Source organism: Anopheles coluzzii, chromosome 3 (genome assembly GCF_943734685.1).
Source record: "Anopheles coluzzii chromosome 3, AcolN3, whole genome shotgun sequence".
NCBI lineage: Eukaryota > Metazoa > Arthropoda > Insecta > Diptera > Culicidae > Anopheles > Anopheles coluzzii.
This window is the reverse complement of record NC_064671.1, coordinates 20337943-20355775: the sequence shown is the minus strand read 5'-3', so window position 1 is coordinate 20355775 and position 17833 is coordinate 20337943. Positions and strand designations below refer to the sequence as shown.

The 17833-nt window shown below is 47.0% G+C and overlaps 4 protein-coding genes across 9 annotated transcripts in view; 2 read left to right on the top strand and 2 right to left on the bottom strand.

Moving 5' to 3' along the window:
* Positions 1-1395: 1395 nt before the first annotated feature.
* On the top strand, positions 1396-5143 carry LOC120958919 (uncharacterized). 2 transcript variants are annotated; one of them, XM_040381989.2, is made up of 2 exons: positions 1396-4217; positions 4305-5143. In XM_040381989.2, the coding sequence occupies exons 1-2, from the start codon at positions 1522-1524 to the stop codon at positions 5020-5022; spliced, it is 3414 nt and encodes a 1137-aa protein (XP_040237923.2). In that variant the 5' UTR covers positions 1396-1521; the 3' UTR covers positions 5023-5143. The 2 variants fall into 2 exon arrangements, with proteins under 2 accessions (XP_040237923.2, XP_040237924.2); XM_040381990.2 differs by having other exon boundaries at positions 1396-4213; positions 4305-4418.
* A 1214-nt stretch (positions 5144-6357) lies between these two features.
* On the bottom strand, positions 6358-10883 carry LOC120957475 (E3 ubiquitin-protein ligase CHIP). The gene is made up of 5 exons (XM_040379696.2): positions 10090-10883; positions 7844-8184; positions 7657-7762; positions 7524-7580; positions 6358-7454 (listed from the first exon to the last, which is right to left on the bottom strand). Exons 1-5 carry the CDS (start codon positions 10207-10209, stop codon positions 7212-7214), a joined length of 867 nt encoding a protein of 288 aa, XP_040235630.1. The 5' UTR covers positions 10210-10883; the 3' UTR covers positions 6358-7211.
* Positions 10884-12041: 1158 nt separating this feature from the next.
* On the bottom strand, positions 12042-15402 carry LOC120957395 (MAPK regulated corepressor interacting protein 2). The gene is made up of 3 exons (XM_040379592.2): positions 14879-15402; positions 13928-14300; positions 12042-13636 (listed from the first exon to the last, which is right to left on the bottom strand). Exons 1-3 carry the CDS (start codon positions 14893-14895, stop codon positions 13487-13489), a joined length of 540 nt encoding a protein of 179 aa, XP_040235526.2. The 5' UTR covers positions 14896-15402; the 3' UTR covers positions 12042-13486.
* Positions 15403-16878: 1476 nt separating this feature from the next.
* Positions 16879-17833, top strand: part of LOC120955475 (DNA topoisomerase 2) — a 197370-nt gene continuing 196415 nt past the window's right edge. Inside the window, exons 1-2 of one of the 5 annotated variants that reach the window (XM_040376371.2) lie at positions 16879-16947; positions 17508-17783. In XM_040376371.2, the coding sequence (XP_040232305.2) occupies positions 17769-17783 (15 nt within the window). In that variant the 5' untranslated portion in view covers positions 16879-16947; positions 17508-17768. The other 4 variants (XM_049609409.1, XM_040376369.2, XM_040376370.2 and 1 more) reach the window with 4 other exon arrangements.

Genomic DNA, 17833 nt, shown 5'->3' with positions numbered 1-17833 from the left:
ACAAACCAACAACCAACAACAAAAAAGGAATAAATGTGAAGAGAGAATGTGAGGGAGATGTTAATAAGAAAACAAAACTGTGTTCTTAATTTGTTTTAAGCGGTATGTCTACGCATCCCGGGGTTTCGTAACCTGTGGCGGCTGTAATGGTAAGTACGATAAAGGAACAGCCAGGAACCATGTCGGTGTGGGGAGCGGGAATAATTGTAAGTACAACATACGATTAGTGGCAGTAGGTAGAAGCAGATATCAGCTAGGTATTCAAATTAATCGCAGAGATCACCCGTGGTTCATTAGGTCCCGTGACCGATAAGACTTCGTAGCCATCTCTATTACTATAACTAGAACATCTCTATAAACACATTCTGATAAGGGGTAATGTGCATTAGTTTTGCTACTTCCTGGCTACTAGGATGGCTAAACCTCTAGGATGAGTTTTTCAAGTAACTGAGCAACTGCTGCCGTGAATGGTGCATTTTCCAGTATGGTGGCGGAAATAGCTCATGTATCGGAGTAAGTAGTTAATCAGTTCCTGGATATGAATAGGGTTCGCGATTTGCGATCGATTCCAGGACCGGAAATGATACTTTCCAGGAACGATTGAAGATCAGTTCCAGGATCTATATGAATTAGTGATAAGTTCCGAAACTTATAGGTTCAGTTTTTGCTCCAGGACCATTATGAGGTCAAGATGTGTTCCAGGATCTGTATCGGTACAAGAATAGTTCCAGGACTGGTATGGAGTTTTGCCAGAGTCCCACAACTGGAAAGGGTTTAGAATCAGTTCCAGGACCAATATCAGTTCAGTATCAGTAGTTCAGGATGCTCTTGCAGCAGCCCAAGAACGATTGTAATTGTAGCACATAATTGATGAGTATTAATAATTAGATATGAACTTACCTTCCACGTGCGGTTGAAGCTTCTGCAGTTACGCCAAAGTCAGCATCATTTGTTGCTACCTTTCATGGAGCAAATCAATTGCTAAACTCAATAACTCCACGACACATAACACTGAACTATTTGCACTACTTGAGCAAGAGAACTATATTGGAAGGAAGTGACGAACAAACTGAACCATTTCAATAGCCAAAATGTACAACCAAATCACTGCAGCGTCTACTGGGATTGATGAACAAAATCACCTTAGAACCACGGGCATTTTAGTACAACCGAAAATCGCCACGTGTACTAAAAAATCAAAATCATTATTTTGGTTGCTTATTTTGTTAAATATAATTGCTAAAACCTGAATAAAAATAAAAAATACTGAATATTCAGCTTTTTGCAACAAACAACTAGTCCAAAAGTTTATCAAGACTGTAAAAACAGGATAACAATTGTTATCAAATCAAAATCTGCCAAAACACGATGACCGGACAAGGATGTGCGGTCACAGTGTGCTGTCAATTTCGTAAACAACTGCCAAAGGCGCGCCAATTCCAACGAATGCACATTCCATAGCTGCTGGGCAAATGTTTAATTTTATGTGTTGTGTGTGAGTGAAAACAATAATAACAAATCATGGCTAATCAACAGGGTCCATCGAAACAATCGAGCTCCAGTACGCAGCGAGACATCCGCGAGGTAATGGCCAACATACGGCAGCATACCCAGAAGCATACACTGCTTCCTCGAAGGCAAAGCGTACCGACCACCGGCTCGACAGAGACCGCACCGGAACCAGGACCCTCAAGGGGAACGTCAGGTGCACCAGCAACTTCCAGGATAACCACAAAACCAGGCCCCTCCAAACCCTCCAATGTAGGGCCCCGACCGGGACCATCCACCCCGAAGACGATGCCTTCCATGCGAAATTTACCCACTGCCGAGCGGAACAAACAATTGGCAGAGAATTCGTACGCACGGGAACTGTTCCTGAAGCATACCAACATCAAAGAGATCGTAGCCAAAAAGATGCCGCAACGCAGTGCCAAAACGCAGCAGCTTTACGCGGCACACTGTTACGAGCTCTACGTGCAACAGCCCAAGATGCGCATCCGTGAGCCGCTGCACGAGGTGCGGTTCGACACGCGCTACCACGAGGGTTTGTTTCGTATGGCCACGGAAATGCCACTCACGTCGCCACAAGCACTGGTGGAACACAAGCAAACCCTAGCCGGGGCAGGAATCGCGCAGCTTTGCTTTGTAGACATGACGCAACGGAACAGTGCCCTCGACCATCAGGCCCAGGTACTACAGAAGCTGAAGGCCGACTTTCAGCACTGGTCGTCGAAGCTGCAGAAACTTCCCACCTACATTCTGATGTGCCAGCGGAAGCGCGAAACCGAGGACCGGAAGTTCCTTTCGCTCGTAAAGCATCACTCCTCGCTCAAGGGCAGCTGGACGCTGAGGCAGCCGATGGTGCTGGAGGATCTGATCGAGGAGTGGAGGCTACCGAGCGAAAAGCGCCGCAGTATGGTGTGGGGTTTGCTGCGGTTCGATGACGATCATCTGAACCAAAGGTACGGCGTGGCGAACTATTCCAAATTCCCCTTGAATGTGGCCGTCGAGCCGGAGGAAATTGTTGAATACGCGGTGCGCAACATTGACTTCCGGGATGATGGTGGTGCTGCTGGGCAGCAGCTGGGACCGCCTGGGATGGATTCGGTCGAACGTTGCATTACTCCCGTGAACGACAGCTCCGCGTACAGACAGGATACGCAAGAAGCAATCCACGAAGCGATTGAATTGACGGAAGAGGATATAAAAGAGGAAAACATTACAACTGATGCAGAGGATGGTGCAGCTGTCCAACCAGTGAACGCACCGAACACGGAAAACGTACCCCAAAACCATCAGATGGTGGTAATACCTGCCCATGCTGTACAAGCCGCCAACGCACATTCCAACGACCTGTCGGCTGTCCTACGCGAACCCACCATACGCCGGCAGAGTGGGGAGGTGGTTTACACGCTGGAATACATCACCAAGCACACCAACATCTACGTGAGGACCGTTCAGAACTATATGCAGCGAAACAAGGGCAAAAACCAGTCGCTGTCGCTGGAAAAGATCGAGAAGTACGTGGCGAAGTACTACAATCTATTCCGGGACACGTTCGCACGCCAGCAGCTTCCCGAAGGAATAAACTTTCTAAACCCTCAGGACCAGAAAGAACTGTCGGAAAAGGGACCGCTAGTATGGGCGCTGGGCAAAGTGGAGAAAGGACAGGCCACAGTGCCCGCAAGCAATAACAATAGCTTACCGCTAGAGCTTCGTCCTCCACCGAAACCCGTGCCGGTTCCGCAACCGGCAGTACGACGCCCTACAGCTTCTCAACCGCCCCGGCCGACCAGCAGCAACGAACCAAAGGCAAAGCAGCAGAAGAAGGATCCCATCCTGCGCACTGTTGTGCCCACGCGGCCCGGCTGTATTCAGTACGATTCGGACAGTTCGATAAACTCGATCGAAAACACGCAACCTCGGGATCAGGATGTGTTGAATGAGGCACCCGACGCTGGTAACAACAATCAGTCGATTGCATTCGTATCGATACCGTCCAACGCCGCCCCCGTACCGAGCGAACTGCGACCCCCGTTGTCGCAGGATTCGAACGCTCCCCATAGCCAAGATACGCCCGACACGTTAAGCTTTGTGCCGTACGCTAGCTCCACCCAGCAAACGCAATCCCAGCAGCCCTACGACAGAGAGACGGTGCCGCTGCTCGCCCAAGAGCCTCCTCCGCTCACGCAGGATCCACTGCAGCTGTCCGGCACGACCATACCGCCGTTAGCTGCGCCAAACCCCTTCGCTTCCTGTCTCACACCGGCCTCCTCCAATTTATCTCCGCCAATCGTTGCGATAAGGCCGAACGCTGGACAAACACTGTCCCAAGCCAGCTCGGTCATACCACCGTTTCAGGTGGCAAACGATCAACAGCCTGCCGGGAGTTCGGGCTCGACACCGCCCAATGCGCCGTTGCACAGCTTCACCATCAAGCAGGAAGCACTGAGCCAGGTCGAAGCGCACGGCGGCGATTCGTCCGGCTACGAAAACGATGTGCAAATTTTGCCCACCCCGGAAGCGGATATCATCTACGTGAACGATTCGGAAGATCTAAACACGGTCGGCGGAACGGTCGAGGTGGAGACGGCTGCGTTTGATCCGATCGTGGCGCGAGCGAACGCTCTCTTCGCGATCAACAGACAAACGGTAGTCCTGGACGATGTGTTCCTGTCCTGCAGCGAAATTACATCCAACAGCTCGCTGGAGGGTAGGTACGATGCAGTCCAGCCCCCGCGGGGATGCAAAAGAAACTGCAAATACTAATTCCATTCTCTTCCCCACTGTCTTAATCATTGCAGAGGAAATCGAGCAGTAAAGGTGGAACAGCTCACGATCAGCCCACCGCGCATCGGCCGGTACATTTCGCTCGAACCGCACAGAACTCGCCACCGAGCACCGCCGTGCATCCCGCTTGCCACAACGAAAGTGTCCGGCTGCTCCGCACACTTCATGCTGCTAACCCACATCAACATCCAGTCCGTACGGTACACCAAATATCCCACCATCTGGCCACAGTGCAACGTGCTGCAGCACAATCCGCTCACGGTGAACGTAAATCCTCCCTGCGATGGCATCTTCTCCGTCCCGGTGCGTGATCAGCACGCGGTCCAGTTGCTCGGTCTGTCCGCGGGCGGTAAGGGCGCCGAAGCCCTGCTGGCAGCGCTACAGCACGCGGGGAAGTTTCGCTACGGTTCCAAAGAACCGACCAAAGAGTACTACCGGCTAACGATAACGGAGAAGGTGCTGCAGCTATTCTTTGCGACCGTTCCGACCTGCCCGCTGGACGGTGGGCTGGTAATGTGCCTCAACAGTCGCTCCAGCCTTCCGGCGGACGGTGACGAGGTGCAGCTGGAGCGGTTCAACTATTATGCCCACGCCAGGCCGCCGCAACGCAGCTGCGCTGGAACGAAGGCGCGTAAGGAGGAGGAGGAGTGTTTGTCGGATTACCTGATGCCGGGAATAGCACAGCAAATGAAAGCTTTGCGCGAGAAGCTGTTGCATCAAGCGAAATGCTGAACTATTTGAAAAACTGTGGAGCATTTTGAGTTTTTTTTTTATTTTTAGGTTGTCTGTTATTTATGAAACTCTACCTCATACGTTAGACTAACAAATAAAGCTAAATTCATTGATTGTTCTATGTGAAAAGTGCATCCCGTCCTACATTTCCTCGTTTGTACTAGTGTTGGGTAAATCTGATTCATGAAGATCATGAGATTCATGAACACAAGATCCTCCAAGGTTACAAAGATCCTCAAAGATGAATCTCCAAAGATTCATGGATCTTTAAAGTCTCATGAATCTTAAAAGATCTATCGGGATTCATACGTCTCCAAGATTCATAGAGCTTCAGCTTCTCATTATTGTTCCTCTTGGCGTAACAACCTACGTGGTCATGCCAGCCTATACAGTAGAGGTGTGCCCCAAGAACCAGAACTGTACGATTCATTCAATTCATCCTGAAGAACGAACGACCTACGTTCATCGATTCTTTATAAATCAAAATGTAATGAGTTGGTCATGGACATAACGTCCTACACGTCGAAATAATGAAAGCCAGGTCGTTCATTTCCCCCATACAAATATGAACGTGACCCGTCTGGCCAGGACGTTCACGAAAAGAACGATCTATACATAGAAATAAAGAACGTCCTACAAAGCCAGGTCGTTCATTTCCTCCAATACAAATATGTACGTGAATCGTAATACCAGGACGTTCATGAAAAGAACGTCATACCCGTCGAAATGAAGAACGTCCTAGTACGCTAGGTCGTTCATTTCCTCCAATACAAATATGAACGAGATCCGTAATATCAGGACGTTCACGAAAAGAAGGTCCTACCAATCGTAATAAAGATCATCCTGGTCTGCCTAATAATGTTCAAGATGTAATACACTTATTATGTTGTTCTTGCAAAATGAACTAATTTACTATACTTTCTTCAACTGAAATGAACGAATGAATCGTGATTCACGTTCAATTCATCTTAATGAACCAAATAGCCCAGGCCTACTATATAGGCTTTCGAGACTTCTTGGCAAGTACCACGCAGCCCTTAAACCCACGAAGGGCTTGTTTTTAGGTGGGATCGTGCAAATTCAATATTCTGAAAATCATACATCTCTAAACATTCATGAATTCCTGGATATATATGATATATTTTAATGGATTTATGAATGGAGATAAATGAATCTTTATGAATCTTTAGAGATTCAAAAATCTGTGAAGAGTCGATTCGAGATTCGAATCACTCTTCACGGAAGATTCATATTCATTCATCTCAACGAAAGATTCACGAAACCTAACGAAACTAGTTTGTACGCGGTGAGAACACTGATTAACTGCACACGACCTGGTGGGTATGGTAAATTTATTGTAACTTAATTCAAATACACCATTAACAATCACTCAACAAACTTTTCTGAGCACGATTTCACATGTAAGAAGGAATAGGAGAACGCACGAATGAACGATGGGATATGTTAAGTTAAGCTTCGTTTCGCTCGCTCCACGACTCCACAACCCAGCAATGGGAGCAGAGGGTAATTTTACAATTGAGTTTACCTATTGGAAAGGAGCGTAACACTTCAAAACAACCGTAAAACTACGTAGAAGAACAAAACAAAATGGATGATATAGTATTGCTGTAAGAATTATTTTTTTTTCGTGCAACACACACACACAGCTAAGGCTCGCGGAACACGGAAGATGATGCGCTCCACAAACAATGCTGCCAACTGGCTGGCGGTGCTGACGAGCTGTTCCCTTTACATATCTAGCCATACACTTTACGGGTCACTAACTTAAATCACATCGAATTGTTGATGAGGCGCTACTTCCTGGCCGTTAACTACAGAGGGGGGGGGGGGGGGACCTATGATGGGAAGTTCTGCGGAGCGTTTTTTTGTTTTTTGTATTTTTCATCCTAATTATAACGATCATCATAGAAATTCTTTTTTATAACAAATTTCCTTTTTTTCTTTAAACTTCTAATTATTTTTTTCTTCTTACTTTTTGCATTCAATCAAGGTTGTAAAAACACACTGTTGCTTAATTTGGTGCTACCATGTACATACATACTGTCCCTTTTCTCTACCCCTATCGTCTCAAACGCACTCCAAACCGTAATCCTCTCCTAGCTACTGCTACACACACACCTCGGGGGATAATCGCGCTGCAATTCCTTCGTTTCCTTCGCCGCCGTCTCCTAATAATCGAGCGCCCATTCGTTCTCCTGCAGGAACGCGTCCACCACCTCCTTCATCGAGTAGTTCGATATCAGCTGGTCCTGCGTCAGTTTGACGCGCGTTACCGGATCGAAGTGGCCGACCCGCTGCAGATGCTCCTCGATGTCCTTCCGCTCGTACGTCATGCCGGACGGTGTGATGACGGGATCTACCAGCAGCTCGAAGCTGATCTTGCCGCACAGGTAGTCAGGTACCTCTCGTTTCTAGGGTGGATGAAAGGGAGGATGCGAATAAATAAAAGGCGGTGAATTAAAAACCTGCCCCATGCTTACCCGTCGCCTATCGTCCACCTTTGCAAACAGATTGTTTAATTCAGTCATATGATTTTCCTGCAATCGAAAGCAAAAATTGGGTTAGAAAAGCGTGTTTTCTTTTGAACCTTTAAACAAAAGGCAAAACACTTACGCCCTCTCGCTCTATCTCCATCGCCTTTTCCTTGAGCGTTTCCTCGTTGATCGTGTCGTCCACCTTCAGCTTGGCCATACGGTTTTCCATATCTTCCGTGATAAGTCTACCCGTAACCGTAAAAAAAGAAGTAAAAACCATTAATTCCTGCCTTCAAAAGCCTCCCTCCCTTCCACAGTTCAGCTACCTATTTAGATACGATTGCAGCTCAATCTCCTGACAGATGCGCTTCTCCTCCTGTATGTTCCAGCGCTTCTTCCGCGCCAGCCGGAGCTGGGACGCAATATCGTCCCCGAAGTTGAGCTTCTGCTCCTTGGCCAGATCGTGGGCGCGCTGCAGGTGCTTGATCGCTTCGTCGAACGATTCCAGCTCCATCAGGCTGAGGCCGAGAAAGAAGTGCCCTTTGACGAGGTTCGGGTCCATATCGAGCGCCCGCCGGCAGTCGACGCAGGCCGTCTCCCAGCGCTTCATTTTGATGTGGCAGAGGGCGCGGTTCGTAAAGTAGGTGGCATTTGTGGAGTTTTTGATCTGCGAAGAACATTTAGAGAAGAAACAGCTATATTAGGGACCGGTTTGATTCGGGATTTTTGGGCTTTTGTACTAAAACTAACTACACACTACAACACACACAAATCGAGCATCAAACACGCTGTGGTGAAACATGATACCGAAACCCCGAAGCATACCGGCGCACGTGCGCCCTTTGCTTGCGTCACGTGCGGCTATGCGTATCGAACGTACCGGAACACGCGTTGGTCACATTGGCGTAGGTCAAAAACGCTGCCCACGTAGGCACCGTACAATGACATCCTTACTCCCTGTGGCTAGACGTGTTTGCACTCGAGTATAGCCTCACAAAACGTGTGTTTATTTGTATTGCTCGTCAGATCGTTGCAACAGGACACAACGAATGGGAAGAATATGGCACACAAAGAAAAACGTTTAAAATTGCAGAAAATTGTGCAACACATACGTTAACCTATTCAATACTGCAACGCAATCAAAGCTAAAGTTATAATTTTAACCACCTTAAAGGTGGTCTAAGTCGAGCGCTGGTCGGTAGCTGAGGTGGCTCCTAACTGTAGCGATTTTAATCCAATTAGCCGACAGCCCGCGAACAAGCCCTTGCTGTACGTCGGAAGGTACCAATAAGCTTATGCACCCGTTGCTCCCAAAGCATGCCGTGAATGTTTCATTCATAAATCGTAGCAACGAGCATACGTCAAGGGAAGGTTCGCGCGTGACGACATTCGCGCGACAATAATCTGATCATGGGCGCAAAGGAAAGCAAAGTGCCGCAAGGAATTAGAGATTTCATGAAAAGGCAAACAGAAAAAAGAAAGCCAAAACGACAACAGAGCTTTACTGCTATAAAATCGATCCATTTGAATGCGACGATAAGGTTGAATGGTAACGGCAAGTTGTGATTAACGGTCCATTAGCACCAATCAATTCGTTCAATCGTACAACACAAGGCTAATTTTAATGCTAATGACCTTATAGGAAGGACCGATATACTTGGATTGGACATAAAACATCGATTGTATGTTTTTCTTTAGTGTTTTGTTACACGTTACCGTTTATCGAGTGAAAATATCACACGCAATCGTGACGTTCCGTTCCATCCATCCATGCAGAGCATTTACTTTTGCTTATTTTATTCTACTACCTCACCCGAACCAAGCTCACAATTGATTGATTCGTCGAAAGTGTTAATTAATTCGAACTTTCGTCTAGCGACACAATCCGCTCCGGCTCCGGGCACGAGCATAGCTCACCAATGGAAGTTTCCCTCTAAAAGCAAACCCTAACGCTATGCGTAAAGGTTGTGCGAGGATACAGCAACAAACCTTCCCCAACAAAACACTCTCCACCCATTTGTCTAGCTGATTGGTGGGGGTAGTAGAAACAAAAACGCAATCCCCCCTTATCGATAAAACGATAACCTTGAAATGGGTTAAGAGCCCACCACTTTGGGGAGGTTTTTTTTCTCTTCTTTCTGTTCGCTACGCCATTACGAGCCGTGCTGGAGCCCGAACAAACCCATTAGAAAAGGACATATTCATGTCAAAAAGCTCATTTGAATGGAGGGGGCCTTTCGTGACTAAAACATGCACAAATTATGCCTTCCCCTTTTTATCAGGAACGTTATGAGCATACGGTGGAAGCAGCAGCAGAACGAGGCAATGAATGGACAGATTATTGACATCCGAGTGCATACAGGCATCGAACGGTGCATCGAGGAGTAGAGCCCCAGCCAAGTAGGACGGCGGACCTGAAATACAGCCTAATTGTTCGGAGGTTTGTCCCCAAGCCTAGCCCCAGCCTATTTTCCCACACTGCAGATAAGAACAAAAAAGAATCGTGTGCCGAGTTGCATCACGCGATCAGGGTGAATTATGGGAGCGAATCAATGATGATGATGATACTTACGATTGCTTTCGTGTACAGATTGACGGCATCGTCGTACTTCCGGGCGGAGAAGAGCCGATTGCCTTGATCCTTTAGCTCGACGTCCGACAGATTCGCCGTGGAGTACATATGCTTGCTCATTGTTGGGATGTATGCGGGTTTCGGTGGACCGCACAGGGGGACCGTTTCTTTCTGTTTGCTTCTTTTCTTTCGGGCACAACTCTCGCGCACGGACCCGCTTGGAGGCCGGATGGACTTGGGTCTTCTAGTTCAGCATCGAGCCAGGCATACTTTCAATGCACTTATAAGGAGTGTGCAGCAATGCCACTCAGCAATCCGTTTCCAGGCAGCAGCAGAAACCAGGAATCACTTCACCACTGTACCCTGACCACAGTACATTCCCGCAAGGTGTTCCAGTGTGGCGTTCCAATAAAATGCGGACCGAATTGTCACACACACACACACGGCGACCCAAAATAGTTTCCAAACTGCTCTACTAACAAGGGGGGAAGAGGGAAAATATCAATCCGCCCCACCACCACTGCCACAGCCAACCAAAAACACAACACTGCCGAGCTGCAGCTGGGCGAAAGCGAATGCACCGAAACCCGACCGTCTGGGAAAACTGAACACAAAACTCGGTCACACACGCACACGACAACCCCCACCCGCGGGTATGGTTGGGAAATTAATTCGTATTTGCTGTTCGGTACGCCTGCAGTCCCTCCGTGGCTGGTCGATTTTCGTCACGCACAACAAATGAAATCCCTTTGATTTTTTTTGTTGTTTTTTGTTGGAGTGTATTTTCTTTCTTCTCTGGCAATTGGCAACTGTCATTCGAAATTTCTCCACCCGCCGAGCATTTTGGCGGCCAGCCCTTGCTCGAAACGTCAAAAACCGTCACAACTACCCAGCCAGACAGCTTTCTGTTATTTTACCCATTCGAGCAGTTGTTTTTGTCTAAATCAGTAAAAAAGTAAAAATCAGTAAAAATCAGCCGAGAAAGCCGAGCGTTTATTTGTGCTACACTTTCTCCGGGTGAAGCGGCTATTCCAGTCGAGATTGCTGAAAAAAAAAGCTGTAATCATTTGTATAACTTGAGGAAAACGATGAAATAAAAACATAAAACTATAATTTAACGCATTTTGTGTTACAGGCGGTCCCCGAGATACACGGTACCTCTTATACGCGGATTCGGAGATACGCGGTTTTCTAAATTTGACAGTTCTTTGAGCAAATTGTACTGATTTGACACATCAATTGTAAATTGCCAAATAATTTCCGTTTCGATGGAATGTTAAAAACTATTCCAAAAGGTTTAAAACTGTTATATTCAGTCAGAATCACCTCAAATAATTCATAACGAGGCTAAAACCACCCCCTACTTGCAAAATTAAACGAAAATTAGTGATATTTTAGCTGGAAATCAAGAGATTCGACTTACGCGGAAATTCGAGATACGCGGTATTTTGCGGACGTTTTCGGTCCCCATTAACCGTGTATCTCGGGGACCGCCTGTATTTATTAACAATTTGGCCGAGACAAAAAAATCACAATAACATAGAGGAAGCATAGAGAAAAGGATCAATCAAAACTGCTCGAAAAGCTAAATTAACGACTGCTAATTTGCCATAGAATTACTATTAAATTACCGATGATTTTGCGGTAAGATAGGGATAATTTTAGCTCAATTTATCTGGCTGGTTACTTTCGAAAAGCATCGCCAGAGAGGAAAAATCGCACCGATTTAGAGCGTTGACGAGCTCACGAAAACCGCTACATTTGGCCTGCGGGCAAAAGTGGTGAAGCGACACGTCGTTGTTTGAAGCACAGGGTGTAGCAAACAATTTTGACCGTTATTTTTAAATTGCTGAAATATATTTTAAAATGTGCGGAAAATATAGTGTTTTTTTTTAAATCATCAAACAATAAAATGTTTCCGTGCAATAACAAAAACCATACAAACAACTAGATTCACCTTTCTTCAAATGATAGAGTTTATTACACTGCCAATCCCGTTTGAAGCTTTGTTTTCGCTGTGTCCCCACGCTTAAATTACGAAGGAATTTTACATGGTTGTTTGTGTTTGTTATCATTTCCGGGTTGCAACTGTGGAACTGTTCCATTTGTTTTATCTTTCTTTCTTTTCTATCTTTCGTCCTGTAGATCGTCCTCTGCAGGAGTAAAACAGCAGTAGTAGTAAAACGGAAAATGAGCAGCATCGTCGCGCAGTGGGTTGTGTTTGTTCTTCGGGTACTAAACGTACTACTACTACTACTACACCACCACCGTGCCCGCGACCAATGCTTTTTCTATTGCCACCTTGCGCGCCTTGAGTACTGTGTGTATATTCGAATGAATGAGGGGGAAAAAAAGAAAGAGGAATAGAAGAAATAATGTGCAATTGCCTACAAACTCCTCCACCGGGGCTGTTGGTTTATGTTTCAGCGCGTTTTTGTGTTGTTGTCCACTCTTTTTTTTAAATCAGCTTCTTTCCTCTCTTCTTAGCTTCTCTCGCTCCGCTTCATTTTGAATCAACTTCTCTCTCTCTCTCTCTCCGCCCACTTCACTTCTCTCTTTTGCACTATATTGCAATTTTGTTTCAAATACATTCCGATCCTGTCTGTTAAGCGCATCCTCCATCTTCTTGTTCTTCTTCTACTGCTTCTGATTACAACATCCTTCCCCGCTTTTAAGCCGCTCTTCGACAGTTCACTCTTCTCCCTATCCATGTCCCTGCTTTTCATCGTATCTGCCTAACCGAAATTTTCTGACATACTTAAAACAGTTGCTATAAAATTGAAATTGTATTTTTGTTTAAAATAATTTCGTGCCGTCACGTCTTGCACGGGGGCCCTTCAACTCTCTGCCCTTGTATTGCGTTTGCACACTTTTGTGCCATATTCACCACGAAAATCACGATCAGTTTAGTAGGAATGGGAATCGATCGAGAGATTCGAAACCCACCCCGCCGCTGTTGGTTTGGTTTGTTAATCCGAAGCAGACGGACACGGCACAAAGGGCCTGACGGTCTTGCTCCCAAAAAAAAAAGCAAATTGAAAGGAAATGACTTCAAAAACGTTAAAAACATCATTCTAACTTATTCTTTACACACATTACACGCACCAGCTACAGTGCACTGGTGCTGGATAAAAGGGAAACCTGAAAATGATAACCCTTGTCACTTTACAGCAGGAAAACTGGAAGCATTCAGTTCGGCGGATGACGAAGAACACGTCCATGAACAGTGTGCCAAAGGGCAATCTTAGCTGGCTGGCTGGCTTGCTTCCATTCCTCCTTGCTTCCCCCCTCCCCCACCCCTTCCCCTCTTCCCTTTCACTAATTCCACAACGCTTGTCCCAACCCTCCCATCCCACCCTCCCCCCCATTCCCCTGTTCGTACACTTGCGTGCACCACTCACTGGTGTCCGTGTGAGCCAATGTTGATGTGATGTACCATCCGCTGGCCCCACCAGCGCTCCAGATCGAATGGTGTGAATCCGGACAATCGCGGCTCCGTGCCACTCTTGTAGAATACTGGCGCCTTTTGGCTCTTGTCGGTAGTTATCTGCAAAGGGGCAAAGGGGTAGAGAAACCAGAAACAGGTGAGTTTAAAGATGGCCAAATGGTTAAATGGTTAATAAAGAAGAAAAAAAAGGTCCAAGATGGCGTTGCTTAGCAATCCATAGCTACCCACGGAACGACTCGCAAAGCAGGGGGGGGGGGGGGGGTGCACTTTGTTGTTTCAAATTTACCGCGCGAAAGTGAAAGTGTTCCGAGTCGGGAAGCACAGGGTCGCTAACAACATACCTGCCGTTGGCCTCATTTGCTGAAGCTTGAGCGAATAAATGGCACTTACACTATTCCATGCTTCGTTTATGTATCGAATGAGCTCGTCATGCTGCGAATGTTGAATCTGTGCGGTTTGCTGCGGCGGCTGCTGTGGCTGCTGCTGCTGGTGCACTTGCTGTGAGTGCTGCTGCTGCTGCTGCTGCTGGTTCTGCTGCATCGGGTGCATTACCGGATGCATCGCCGAAGGAGGCGCCACCGACGACGGCGGCGGTGGCCCATTACTGCTGCCCCCATTGTTCAGCATGGCACCGGCCGTGGCCGATACCAGGTTTTGCTGTGGTTGGTAGGACGGGGCGTGATTCTGTGGATGCATATCCCGGCCGCCCATGCCGCCCGGTCTTCGCATCACGCCCGGTGACATCGACATGCCTCCCTGCCGTCTGCAATGGAAGGGGACAAATTGTGATCAGTGAATCTGTGTGGCACAACAACAACAAAATGCTATGGATAAGAATGCGCGCCCATGTCTGGCCAAACTTGTGCTGCCTTGTGTTAATTGTCAATCGTAAACAAATCGACAAAACGGACGATGAAAGAAAAATACACACAAATGGGCGCCCCTCGAACGTACACAACATTACGGACACAAGGTCATACACACCAGCACGGTGCACACATCCACACACACGCACACACGCGCGGGAATTTCCACCTACATACGATGAAAGGCACTCTCGTCCTCGGCCAAACAAAAAACGGGAAGAAGCACCAGGGCTTTGGTGCGAAAAGGGAAGGAAAGCATGATGCTCCACCACAGCGCGGGCGATGATTGTTTCGCTCGAAGCAACGTATGCGGAAGTACATTCCTGGAGTTTTCTTCGCGTGAACCCGATTTCTTCGGCCGTAGGCCTACACCACACTACGTGCGTCTCGCTCGGGTGCGGACACGCTTGCTCTGTCACACTAACGCGCGAAACCCACTTGGCCACTTGGCGCACAGCAGCATATATCTACTTACACCATATTTCGATCCATCTCTTTGTCAGCGTTTGGTGAAAAGCAGGATGACTCCAACCTAATGGTGTGCTGGTGTGCCTATCAGCTGTACCGTGCGGTAGATTAACACGATCGTCCCCAGTTCTGGCAGTCCCAAAAACGATGGTGCAGCGTTCACCCAAAACACGAATGCGCTTTTACCCTCTTGAGTTCGTCTGTCCCTTCGTCCGTCCACCCTTTGCGGACGGGTTTTGCGCGTTGCTAATGATGACGATGATGAATATGAGGGGTGCTGCTGCTGCTGCTGCTGCTGGTTGCACGGTTCGACCCGAAATTGTTTGGGTAGTGCTGATGGTGCTGCTGCTGCTGCTTTGGAATCGAGGGTGCGGAATGCAATCACAACGTGCCACCGTACAGGTTGCTTACGAGGCGGGTGTCGCGTTTTGCTGCCTGTATTCCTGCCCTGTCCTTTTGCCTTCGCTTTTTTGAGGGTAAAACAGAAAACGAAAATAAAATTTCACCTCTTTTCTGTTTGATGGCTTTTGTTTTGACAAGCGCGTCTTGCAGCTCGGGTTTCGAGCAGCAATTACCACAGTAGATGCGTTCGAGCTGTCAGGCGTTTTAAAAAAACCGTTAACGAGCGTTTCTACACACACCGAGACTGCAGCTGAGAGATGGCTGTGAGAGAATTGACAACCGGTTTCTCACGCCGGTGTGTGTAGAAGCTCCGGAAAGCGCCGAGATGAGACTTTTTAAAATTATGTTGTAAAAATCCATTTGAATCGCTAAAATGAAGTAAACAAAATTCTTTTACTTTTTAGTAACATTTCTACGATTATTAGACTGCAAAAATACAAACAATAATTGATCGTTCGACATAAACTGCCAATTTAATTTTTTCTCAGCTCCATCGTTCTTTACATGCTGAAGAGATTTCTCTCACCGAAAATGCTGTCAGTCGCTGTCAAAGCATGCTGTCAGCTTTTTTCTCAGCTGCATTCTCGGTGTATGTAGAAACGCTCAACGATGTTTAGGTAAAAATGCGGTTATAATGCTATGATGTCTCAAGAACCGTACGCCAAACACAGGAATATTTTCAATAAAGCTGTTTCTTGAGCACTGAAGTAAGATTAGTATAAACAACTTATCGTTAGGGCATCTCTAGCCCTGCACTTTATTACTCAATATTGTTCCAAGGCAATCAAAAAGCAAATATCAAATAAAACAACATACCTCTAGTGCAAATGGACATCCAGACATCGTTCTTCTTCTGCTTCTTTGTCGGCTGTCGGTCAAGGCTTGCCTGTACCCACTAGTGAAGTGAGCTTGGCTTTCAGTAACTTATTGTTACCATAGCAGGATAGTCAGTCCTACGTATGGGGGCACGGTCTATTCGGGACTTGAACCCATGACGAGCATGTTGTTACGTCGTACGAGTTGACAACTGTACCACCAGGCCGGCCCCCAGACATCATTAAATCAATAAATTCGTAGTGCCTCAAGAACACATGCAGTGGTCCCATTGGTAAAAGTGTTTGGCATTGACAAAGTTGTGAATGCCTAAGTGCCACAAATTCACTAAACGACCACTAAACGACCACGTATCTGACCACGCGACCATTCATATAGGCTTTTGGTCGGAGTGTTTGAAGGCTATATAGGCCATGATTAGATGATGTTAGGGCGGTGGTAACGCTGATCAGATGCGAATTAACAGATTAAGCTTAAACGACTCTTGATTTAAATTGATCGAGAAGAAGAATTCCATAGCAAATTAAAGAGAAAAATTACTCACGCTTTTGCTCTGAGGAGTTGCTTTGCGATCCATTCCAAGAATTTTCAAAACTGCAACTGTCCGCATAAAAAAGGCCGTTCATAAGGCCTTTTTTGAAAAATTCGATTAGTTTGACATTTCACCAAAACGGAATTGCTCTTTGGGCTTGTCACCGGTTTTGACGTTCGCACATTTAAATTTCATTCCAAACAACGCCAATTTCGGAAACCGCTCTTTGCCGTATCCGCTAAACACGAAGTGCTGCAAACTCGAACACATCGCGTCGCGGTGAGCAGTTTAGCTGAAAAGAACAAAAGGTAAGCAATCGCTATCATTTGAAAGTGAAACAAAACCACGTTATTTTCGAGAATAGAACACTTCCAAGCACAAGTGAAGCCGCATCCCAACCGTATCTCGGTTGACAGCTCGGCTTTTTTCCGATTAGCGCGCGCTCTTTCGCACTGCCGGCGTCACCGCAAACGAAAGCTGCAGCTGTTGTGTTTGTCCACCTCGGGTCTGCCAGAAGCTGGTTTCATTCGCACATCAGATCTCGCAGGTAAGCAACACAAGCGCAAGTGTCCGGCTGTGGGAAGCTGGAGAAAACGCCGGAAAAAAGTGATTTTTCCCTGCCTGCTTAGTTGTTTCCTCTGCCGGGTAGGAACGCACACATACGCGGGCCGGGTGGTGCGGTATTGTGGGTGACGCTGTGATCAAAGCTAGAGTCCCTGCGAGTGTGTGTTTGCGAAAAAAGACAAAAGTGTGCTGACGGTAGAACAGTTTTTTTCTTTTCCGTTTCCTTTCGCTCGCCTGTTTTTAGCTATAGATCAACATTTTCAGCGTCACAAACTAACTTGGTGTTTCGGGATTTTTTTTTCAGGTGCGCGCGCGTGTTTGTGTGTTTGTGTGTGGTTCCGTGTGTGCGGGTAGTGCTTGCCAACAAAACAAGCGAACAGCGAGGGTGATTACTGGTGTGTTTTTCGGTCCAATATTCTGCTCTGGTCGAGGACATCCGGCAGCAGCAGCAGCTTCCCCACAGCAACAAACCCGCCGTTGCCGCAGCCTACTGCGTTGAGAATAACGATCTTGGTTGGGAACGTAAAGAGAAGCTGCTCTGGTACGCGAAGAATAAGCCGCAGCAATGACCGACATCCGGGTAAGTGAACATTTCCTCGCCCCTAAACCCCAAACCAGGCGTAGGTTTAT

Coding starts and splice junctions, on each gene's coding strand:
- LOC120958919 (XM_040381989.2), top strand. CDS start 1,522: ATGGCTAATCAACAGGGTCCATCGAAACAATCGAGCTCCAGTACGCAG. Junction 4,218..4,304: donor AACAGCTCGCTGGAGGGTAG/GTACGATGCAGT, acceptor TAATCATTGCAG/AGGAAATCGAGCAGTAAAGG.
- LOC120957475 (XM_040379696.2), bottom strand. CDS start 10,209: ATGAGCAAGCATATGTACTCCACGGCGAATCTGTCGGACGTCGAGCTA. Junction 7,763..7,843: donor CTGCAATCGTATCTAAATAG/GTAGCTGAACTG, acceptor GGTTACGGGTAG/ACTTATCACGGAAGATATGG. Junction 7,455..7,523: donor AGGTGGACGATAGGCGACGG/GTAAGCATGGGG, acceptor CATCCACCCTAG/AAACGAGAGGTACCTGACTA.
- LOC120957395 (XM_040379592.2), bottom strand. Junction 13,637..13,927: donor TAAACGAAGCATGGAATAGT/GTAAGTGCCATT, acceptor GCCCCTTTGCAG/ATAACTACCGACAAGAGCCA.